Genomic DNA, 10,000 nt, shown 5'->3' with positions numbered 1-10,000 from the left:
CATCTTACCAGAATCTTACTCTGTGTACAAGGGTTCCTCTAGTGTTTCTGTTGCATCTGATAGGTATGTTATAAAGGATTGCTTGATATATGGACTGTTTATTAAAATTGTGCGAGGCCCAATGAATATTCATATATACAGGCATGCATATGTAGAGAAATAAATACAAATGAGTCCATATATCTGATAGATATACACATCTAGACTGATGAATATTCATTTATTTCTGTGAATATGCATGCACATATGTATGTATATTCCTTGGGTTGGGCCTTGCATAATTTTGTCAAACCGGCCAAAGACTTCTCTTTATCAACATCACTTATATTAACCTCTCTCCTTCTCATATATGGAAATTTTTTGTGTCCATAAATTCAAACTTCACCTTACACAACTTTTGTTACAGTCGATGTGGCAGCCCCCAAGGGTTCATCACTCGTTCCCGCTTAAATTCAAATTGGACAAATGAGAAGCGGCAGCAGCTTGAGGAGTCTAGTTCCAATTTTTCTGCCCTGTATTCAACCCGCAAGTCAAGGTAGGTGTTTTTGTGTCTTTTGATAATGGAAAAAGAAAACTTGGAGAAGCCCATATATACATGCTTAACATGTATATGACTGTCAGACTTTTTGCCAGTGAACTATTGGCCAGATTGCTGTTTTGCCAAAAAACATTTGTCTGAATAATCACATTATAGACAGACATTATGCTAAATCAAAATACTACCAAATTAAAGAGATAGATTTACTGTGGTCATATTTATGTCATCATAAAGGCAGATACTTAGTCATTTTATATACATATGGCAAACATACCATCAAAAAAGATAATAGAAACTGATGTTCATTTAAAACAAAGTGAATATATACAATTCATCGAAACAGAATTGTAACAAGAAAAAAGGGTTTGCAAAGTCCTCATGCTTTTCATTTGCTGACTTCAGCATATCGTCCATCCACCCACACCCACCCACAACCCACTATGACATGCTCCCACTCACACAGACTCAGCTGTTAGTTACTAGACCAAATACTCCTTTTGCAGTTGGACACAGAGTAGCAAAGAGTACCTGGTTTGTTTATATTCTCTTTACTAGCTTTCTAAGCAATTATTTGTCCTAGAAAAGCCTTCTGTGGTCCTCTGCATTGCATTCCACAAGCCAATGTTGAATGTCAGGGGTCAACATCTCCACGACAGTCATTCCAGGTTGCTTTTTATGAAAACGATTTAACACTGCTTGTATTATATCAAGTATACTTTATTCCTTTGAAATGAAAAAGCAACTACAGCATATTTGCAATGGCAGACCATGCACTTCTTTTTTGCTCATAATGCTTTTTAATTTCATTTATTTGAGCACAGTAGTCCTCACAGCAGCCCTTGTTGCAGTGAATAATGCAAACTCAGTACAGAACCATCAGAATATACATTTCATCACAAAAACTAGAAATCCCAAACTTTGCAAAACACTGGAGACACATGACACTTTATAAAATAGCATTTAACAATGATCCATTCCATATTTCTTTACGTAAACAATGCAACATTTTATAGAATATTATTTACATAAAACAATAAACAAACCTAGGATCTAGGTTAAGGGTTACGGTCAAAATTTGCGGTTAAACAATAGTGGTACAAATGACGCTTCTTCAAGCATCCCTCAGTGGCAAGCTAAGGAGGGGTGAGCATAAACTCTTTATACAATATATTGAGTATTATGTGAATAAACATTTTGCTTTCATTACAAACTCTTAATAAGATATTCATCTTGATTAATAGTAACCCACTCCTTGCTTGCAACTTACTGCCGTGCATCACTGTACAGGCATAAATCTATTTGACCGTAACAATATTGCTTTTTTATGGACCAGTTATCCTATATATTATGTAATATATCTTTCAGTGATGTATCCATTTCGTCAAATGGTTGTTGGTAAAATAGCCATTCAGCCAATAGTCAATCAGATGACTTTGTCAGTGAAAAGTCCACGAAGGATCATATAGGTTCTAGAGAGTTAGAAACGGCAGAAAGTCATGAACTTATGTATGATGGTTTATGAGGATTGAACCAGTCACAAGGTGCAGTTCATTTATTAATTAAATAATTCATCCCCCAGGACAGTAGAAAAGAGTGAAGACAAGTCACCCATCATCACCTTCATTGACCTGGCCAAGCACGAGAATGAAAATAGTAATCAGAGTACAAGAGGTAAGAAGAAAAATGATGTTCATCCTCACATGCATATTAAATAATTTGATGTCAGTGTAATATATTGTAATTTTTTCCTAATACAACCACATATCAGATGGCAATGATTTCAACATAACAGATCACAACAATTTTGGTATTGTTGGATTCCTCTCACCATCTACAATGCAAATTTGTAGCTGCCCAGGAAAACAAAGAATCCTACATATATTCACGGCAAGAAAGAGTGTCAGCATGGTAGTTGTACACTCTCCTGCAGTGATAACCTGGAGGATTCTTTGTTTTCCTGGGTGGGAAATCAGTCACTATATTATCACTGTATTGTCAAATGCAGTGGTCACAGCCCCCTGCATTTGACTGATTCTGTGTATATTACTTACATTTTACCTTGCAGTTTTCCTGGTACCTTTCATTCCCTCCCCTGCTATCAGGGCTAAGAATGCGGGTTAAATGTGGGGTATTTCCACATAATAATTTCTGTATATTTGTAAATTAGACAGTCAGAGGAATCCAGCAAAGCCAAAATCATCACAGTCTCTTCTGCTGGTGTGTTAGAAAAATCACTAGATATATTTGTAGATGAGATTACCTCCTTGATCCCAGTGAAATAGTGACACTTATATTCAAGCATCTAGATTACCACATATGTATATTAATTTTTGCCTTTGTGGACCCTAGATAATTAGAGTTAATGTTCTATGATACTTTGCCATCTTCACATACAACAAATTGAGAAAAATATATTGCAGAGTCAGAGAGTGACAGCGTGGTCATCACAGGGGAGGTGAAGAAGCCAACAGCCAAGAGCAATGCCCTTGAAGAGCATTTGCAAGCATCACCAGTGTACAGCTTAGACTGGCTGAAGTCATTGTTAGTATTGTATTATTGATTGACATTAAGGTTAACATTGATTCTTAACTTCAGTGTCACAGACAAACTAGAGTTGACATAATACCAAACACATGTTTGCTGTTGGGTGCACAAATATAGACCACACAATATTTGTGGCATAGGATATATACAAGCCAGTGAAAATGGTATTTTATGCCTGTTCCACATTTGGTTAAGAATCATTTTTAAAGTATGATTGCTTTTATTTGAATTTATACAGACGTTAGTCATATGTTATAGATTTATCTTATATGAGTATTGTGACGGAAATATGGTAGAATCGAATAGAAAAAGTCTAAAATTGTTACTGTATAACTAGTTATCTTCCTCATTTTAATTGAATTTGATATTTATTCAGCAAACCTTTTTAAAGATGTAAATTATTAAACTATTCACATGTAAAATTAGATGCTCAAAAGCTGAAACAAATGACAAAGAGAAATATCAAATATATTTACAGCCGGGAAAAATATGAGATCAAAGGTAAGACACGAGAAGCAGAGGCAGAACAAGCAGTAAAGACAAAAGAAATGTTTGAAGAAAAGAGAAAAGCTTTCCAAGCCTCCTTGGATGAGCGTATTGCCCGGAGGATGAGAGATCTGGATCTTACCTTCCCATCAAAGGTTGAAGAACTACAACCTGAGGAGGAAGAAGAGGAAGAGGAAGAACTTGTTCCTCTGACTCCAGAAATGGAGGTTAGTAGAATTGATATTTCCTCACAAATGAAGTTTGTTAAGAGAATAAATGGACATTTTTAAACAAGGTAAAATTTATGAAGAAACTATATTTGGAAGATAGATTAAAAGGTTACATTTATAATTGCTACAATGCAATGTCCTACTTTTTTTTTCTTTACATACTTTATATATTTAGTTAGAAATGTTAATGCCTTTCAGGAAGTTATAGATGATGCACTAAGAGGAAGACCACCTGGAGAAGTGCTTGTTGAGAAGTTCAGCATCCAGATCACCCGAAAAGATATTGCTACTCTCTGTGGCCTCAACTGGTTGAATGATGAGGTAATGGTTTTGAAAATCTTGGCCTTTTTTCATTTGTTTTTTATATTAAGTATTATATTTTACTCCACTCTTATTATTTTAGTTTTAGTATGAAATTTGTAATATGATATAACAGTTTTAAGCCACTGTATTCCTCTTGAATTGGATATGAGATTCTAGATATGGAGATTGATTTCATGCTTTCAGTTATCCCACATAGGATTTTAAATTAAACATTGACTGTAAAGTCATTTCCTGTGGTTATTTCATATAGCATTGTGTATAACAATATTAAGTCTACAGAAATCATTTTATCTAGTGTATTTACCCTTTCCAATGAAGACATTTTGGTGCTTTGTAAGAAAGATAACAGATTAGAGATTTTATTTTTATTAATGCATCTATGTACCTCATCCACAGTACAACTATGTGGCTGATTTTTACTTTGGTATCACTACTTGCTATCCATGGTGTTGTGTTTGGGTTCAGAATCTTAACCCATTGGTTGCATATTCATCATGCAGTGCTTTAGTACACTGGTACAATAGTATCAAGTCTGTTTTGGTAGTTGGAGATTAGTCATGTATTCTAGAATTGAGTAAATGTGTTTTATTTCACTTTTATTTTTCTCTCTCTCTCTCTCATTATTTTCTTATACATTTGCGGATATGTATATAAATTTTCAAGACTGTGAAATACAATCAGTGATGCATCTACAAAACATCAGTGACAAAAGAGTAAAGTGACAATTAACAATCCCTTGTATGATGCAGTGTATAATTTGTGAAATTACTAGCTAATCTGTATCTTGATATAATTATGGTCCTCCAATATAAATGCATGAGAGACTAATTCCAGGCTGTAGCATTTTGATTAGATCTTGATTTCTTTAACTTAGTTGGTCTTGTGTGTAATTATGTTTTTTTTTAATTCTTTGCAGGTCATCAACTTCTACATGAACCTGTTGATGGAACGAGGGAAAAATGATAATTACCCCTCTGTATATGCCTTCAATACATTTTTTTACCCAAAATTGGTGAAGACAGGCTATTCAACTGTCAGAAGATGGACCAAAAAGGTGAATTATTAAGAGATGCTAACAATATTTTAACTTGCAAAAGTAACTAGATGTCAGTGTGACAGACATGAATATTGTATTTTATATGTGTATCAGTTTTATAACCAAGCAAAGTTGCATTCTAAAATGAGACACTTAAAATTTACAAATGTAGGTATCATGTTTTTATGTGTCAGTCCATATCAGTGAATTGTTGTGAATTGTTTATAGATCCAAGTAGCCAAAATCTTCATAGAATACTAGAGAACCTGTATTCAGAAAACCAAAGATCTTTTAAACAATTCCTCTTTTTGCTCTTCTTTACAGGTTGATGTCTTCAGTATGGATCTCTTGCTTGTGCCAGTGCATTTGGGGATGCATTGGTGCTTGGCCACAATGGACTTCAGGTCGAAATCCATTCGCTACTACGACTCCATGCTGGGAGACAATGAGAGATGTCTAGAGGTGGGTTTGTTGTTTCAGTAGGGCATTCTTAAAGTGAGACATGCTGGTTTGCCATAATTGCTGGTAAGATGCACCCTTTCATGAAGTTATAAAGGTATTGAGAACTACTGAATATTTTTTCTAGGAAAACCATGTTTATTTTTATACACTTCTAAGCAGTTTAGTACATACAAAAGAAAGAGATATGAGCATTTCAAAGGAAGAAGAAGAAAAAATATAGGGTATGAAGTAGAAAACAATTGAAATTTTTAAATCCTGAAACCACTATGATGCTCATGCTTCAGTAAAAGCAAATGCTTTAGTTTGGTTAATCATTTTTCAAACAATATGAAATAATATTCCATGAATATTGTTGAGAGTAAATATAGGCCTCATAATTGTTTTAATTGTTATAAAAAGCAAAGCACAGAAGAAATATCACATCCTTGAACAGGTACCAGTAAAATTATCAAAGACTAATTATTAAAGCAGTCATTGCAACTCCACACACTAAAGACAATTTTTGTTTTAGTGATTTAGGTTCATCATCATTTTTTATTTTTGTTTCTTTTCTTCTTTCTTTTTCATTATTATTGATTTTATTTATTTGGTTTTATTATTATTATTATTATAGTTATTATTTTCTTTTTAATAAACTCTGCCAAATACAGAAGTGTATGTGAATTTGAATATAATTATTTGCATACATCTGTAGGTGGGCTGCAGAAATTTTGTCTAATTATTTCCATGAGCATACAGCATTAGGCAAATCTGAGTTCATTATCTCCCTTTTGAAATGGACTTCATTGGAATAAATCTTTGAGACGTTTTACTGCAATACAGTCTTTACTAACTTTGCACATTCATGACATCTATTTTTATAGTTAAGGCCGTGTCACACTAGCACTTTTTCCGTCAATTTTTTGACAATTTTATTTAACATAAATACAAACATTCTCAAATATAGCTCTTGATTTGACTATACTTGGCTGAAAAAAGTTGACGGAAAGGTTTTCAGTCGGAAACGATCATTATCGTCCGACTAGAAAATCAACAATTCGCTCAAAAATTGAGAAAATTTCAGAAAATTGTAAAAAGATTGACGGAAAAAGTGCTAGTGTGACAGCACCTTTAAGCTAGTAGTTTAATTATCAGTTGTATTTCTCCTATCTTTCAGGCACTCAAAAAGTACCTGGAATCAGAGCACGAGGACAAAAAGAAGGCAAAGTATGACACTGGCGACTGGACACTGGAGAACATGAAGGCGAGTGTCTTTGGATATTGGCTTTTAATGTTTATTGATGAATTTGCTTTTGTCATTTTTTAAATTTTTAGGATTCTCTTTTCTAAACTATGCAGATCCTTTTCTTTTTCTTCTATTCCATTGTTATTATAATCTTATTGATAGCATTGTGGTTTACTAGATCAACAGCATTTATAATCCTCCTCTTTGGGTATTCTGTTTACCCTTCCCCTTCTAATATTAAAGTTTCCTATTCTTTTCCCCTCTTTATTTATTTTTATTTTTATTTTTTCAATATACTGAATAAATTTGCTACAATGTTCCTAAATATGCAGTAGGAAAAATACATTAATTGAGAGATAGGGGAGCATTGCTGTTTATTTAGAATGAATAAAAAAATATATATTTTTAACAAGGGGAGCATCAATGGCAAAACACATTTACCATGATGACTAGATGGTTGAGAAATCTGTACACTAAATAAATAAAGTGATGACATATATAAAGTTAATATCCAGGAGGAATCAAGAAATATGCATATATTTTAATACTAACTGTGACAATAATTGTATTGATCAGGAAGATGAAGATGATAATAATTATGATGAAAAAAAAGGAAAAGAACACTTTTCTCTCTACTTCAAATATCAAAATATATTATTTGTAAATGAGACATTAAATTAACTTTTTTTTATTTTTCTTCTTACCCAACAGGACATACCCCAGCAGATGAACGGCTCAGACTGCGGGATGTTTGCATGCAAGTTTGCCGAGTATTTGTCACGAGATGTAGCCATCACATTCGACCAGCAGCACATGCCCTACTTTAGGCGCAGAATGATCTACGAAATTGTCAGGGCTACTCTTCTGTAAAGAGAAAGGATGTGTCTCTCTCTCTCTGAATTCTTTCCTTCCTTCATTCTTTTTTCTTCTACTTCTTGTTTTATTATTTTAAATATTGATCTCTTGCCCATTTTTTTCTTTTCATTTCTCAGTTTTTCTCTTTTTCAATTTCTTCTGCCATTTTTTCTTTCTTTCTATCAACGGGATATAACAATCTCTCTCTCTCTCTCTCTCTCTCTCTCTCTCTCTCTCTCTCTCTCTCTCTCTCTCTCTCTCTCTCTCTCTCTCTCTCTCTCTCTCTCTCTCTCTCTCTCTCTCTCTCTCTCTCTCTCTCTCTCTCTCTCTCTCTCTCTCTCTCTCTCTCTCTCTCTCTCTCTCTCTCTCTCTCTCTCTCTCTCTCTCTCTCTCTCTCTCTCTCTCTCTCTCTCTCTCTCTCTCTCTCTCTCGCTCAGATAAGAGACATTTTCTTTCTCATTTCACCAAATACAATGACCTATTTATAAGCCCACAAGAGGCAGGTGTTAGAAATAAAGAGAATGAGATGAGAAGTATTTTATAGGAAATTAATCAGAAGAGAACATTTTGTCTTCTTTTCTTTTCTTTTTTTCTTTTTTTTTCTCTTCTTAATAGCAAGCTGTGCCTAGTTAGAAGTGATTTTTGATCAAAAGATCGGAAATCAGGCATTTATCCCTTTGTTTTGTTTTTATATTATATCCCTCCCCTTTGCTCTGGGGCCTTCACATCATTGCAGAAAGCATACCCCTGTTACCTTGACAGTCATGTTACCTTTTAATTGTGTAATGCAATAAATAAAAGAAGAAAATGGATGTGTAGCTGTTCATCGGGGGTGAATATTTTATTTTCTTTAATTAAACGTTTCCCTGCTAGAAGATAAGTCGAGCATTATATATAATACATATGGCAAGCAGACTGTATATAGTATTTACCTGTAACCTATCACCTTTATAAGTAAAGAGGTATTACATAGTAAATGGGCGTTGGTGCTGAACTGCTTAAAAATTAACATATACCTATATACTATATATTATTGTCTGCCAACATGTCATAGAACTTTTCTATTGAATAAAATTGTGTACTACCGTCTTGAATTTATTTATTTCCTGTGATAGGATTAATCCGAAAATTATACCCCACAATTTATAGACTTCTTTTCCTCTACATAAGAGTACATAGGTATGCTGTATACTAGAAATGGGGCTAATAGTGTTTTTAATGTCTATTCCTCTTCTTGTGTTGCACCCGATGTTGCACTTCATGAAGAGAATAGCAAAGCAAGATGCTTGCACAGCCACAGCAAGAGACATGGCCCAGATGCTAGTTTGAAAATGATATACATATAAATAGTTATATGTACAGCACATATATGACCATAATTACGATTGTAAAAGTAAAATGGAATACTCATTAGAGTCTAAAATCAATAAATATACATTTTTATTTTTAAAAGAAATTACTTGATTGTTACTACAATTTCATTATCAGAAATTATCTGTTAATATATTTTTCTAAACCAAAGTAACTCCAATGAAGACTCAATTTCCTTCTTCCGTTATCAGTATAATTTGACCCTCATAATGCATAAACTGGTTGCAGCAAAAGCAAAGATTGTGAACACAGAATTTTTTGTTTGTCTCCATAAAAAAAAGCGGGACCAAGTAGAACAGAGATTTACAATCACCGGGCCATTACCATTATGAAATCTATGACAGCAGCTTACGTCACTCTAAACATTTTGTATCTATCACAGAATAAACAAAAACAAAGAGCGAATGGATGCTCAACTGGCTCAATCACCCCCTACAGTTCAATTAACCGTACAAGACTCCCATGGGTTGAAGGAGAATGCCGGCTCTGGTTTTACGCAAGGGAGAGAAGCCCGTTGCCTGAATACGAGAAGCTCGTTGGCTGAATACAAATAATGACGCAATCGGGCCAGTAACAAACACCGGTGAACTGGAGACTCTCATACAGTATTCAGGGGACGTGTTTGACACAGGACGGTAAATTTCATTCACTGAAATATGTAGATTCGAAGAGTGGCGCCATTCTGGTTCACCACATGCATTCTGCGATGATGCATGTGGTGTAATAGGTTTTCCAGGGAAATATTGATTAATTAAGTGATTGTTTCCTAATAGTATGTGCTTTCCCGTAAATAATGACTGTGAAAATCTATTGTATACAATTATCCCTGGACTGATCATTAGTTTAAGTAAGAACGTGCTTGAGACACACACACATACACACACACACACACACACACACACACACACACACACACACACACACACACA

The 10,000-nt window shown here is 34.2% G+C and overlaps 2 protein-coding genes across 6 annotated transcripts in view; both read left to right on the top strand.

Annotated features, from left to right (window-relative positions):
* Positions 1-8,786, top strand: part of LOC113810265 (sentrin-specific protease 1) — a 23,340-nt gene extending 14,554 nt beyond the window's left edge. For all 5 annotated transcript variants that reach the window (XM_070123452.1, XM_070123453.1, XM_070123451.1 and 2 more), the window contains 10 exons: positions 1-63; positions 407-535; positions 2,118-2,209; positions 2,959-3,079; positions 3,561-3,795; positions 3,997-4,119; positions 5,039-5,176; positions 5,483-5,620; positions 6,777-6,863; positions 7,557-8,786. The exon at positions 1-63 is cut by the window's left edge and continues 62 nt beyond it. In XM_070123452.1, the coding sequence (XP_069979553.1) occupies positions 1-63; positions 407-535; positions 2,118-2,209; positions 2,959-3,079; positions 3,561-3,795; positions 3,997-4,119; positions 5,039-5,176; positions 5,483-5,620; positions 6,777-6,863; positions 7,557-7,715 (1,285 nt within the window). In that variant the 3' untranslated portion in view covers positions 7,716-8,786. The remainder of the gene's footprint in view (positions 64-406; positions 536-2,117; positions 2,210-2,958; positions 3,080-3,560; positions 3,796-3,996; positions 4,120-5,038; positions 5,177-5,482; positions 5,621-6,776; positions 6,864-7,556) is intronic.
* LOC113810268 (sodium/potassium-transporting ATPase subunit beta) overlaps positions 1-10,000 on the top strand; it is a 124,892-nt gene that overhangs the window by 67,687 nt on the left and 47,205 nt on the right. The gene's annotated exons all lie outside the window — the stretch shown is intronic.

The sequence above is a fragment of the Penaeus vannamei genome, chromosome 7, assembly GCF_042767895.1.
Source record: "Penaeus vannamei isolate JL-2024 chromosome 7, ASM4276789v1, whole genome shotgun sequence".
Taxonomy (NCBI): Eukaryota; Metazoa; Arthropoda; class Malacostraca; order Decapoda; family Penaeidae; genus Penaeus; species Penaeus vannamei.
The sequence above is the reverse complement of the archived record's forward strand: the minus strand, read 5'-3'. Positions and strand labels throughout refer to the sequence as shown.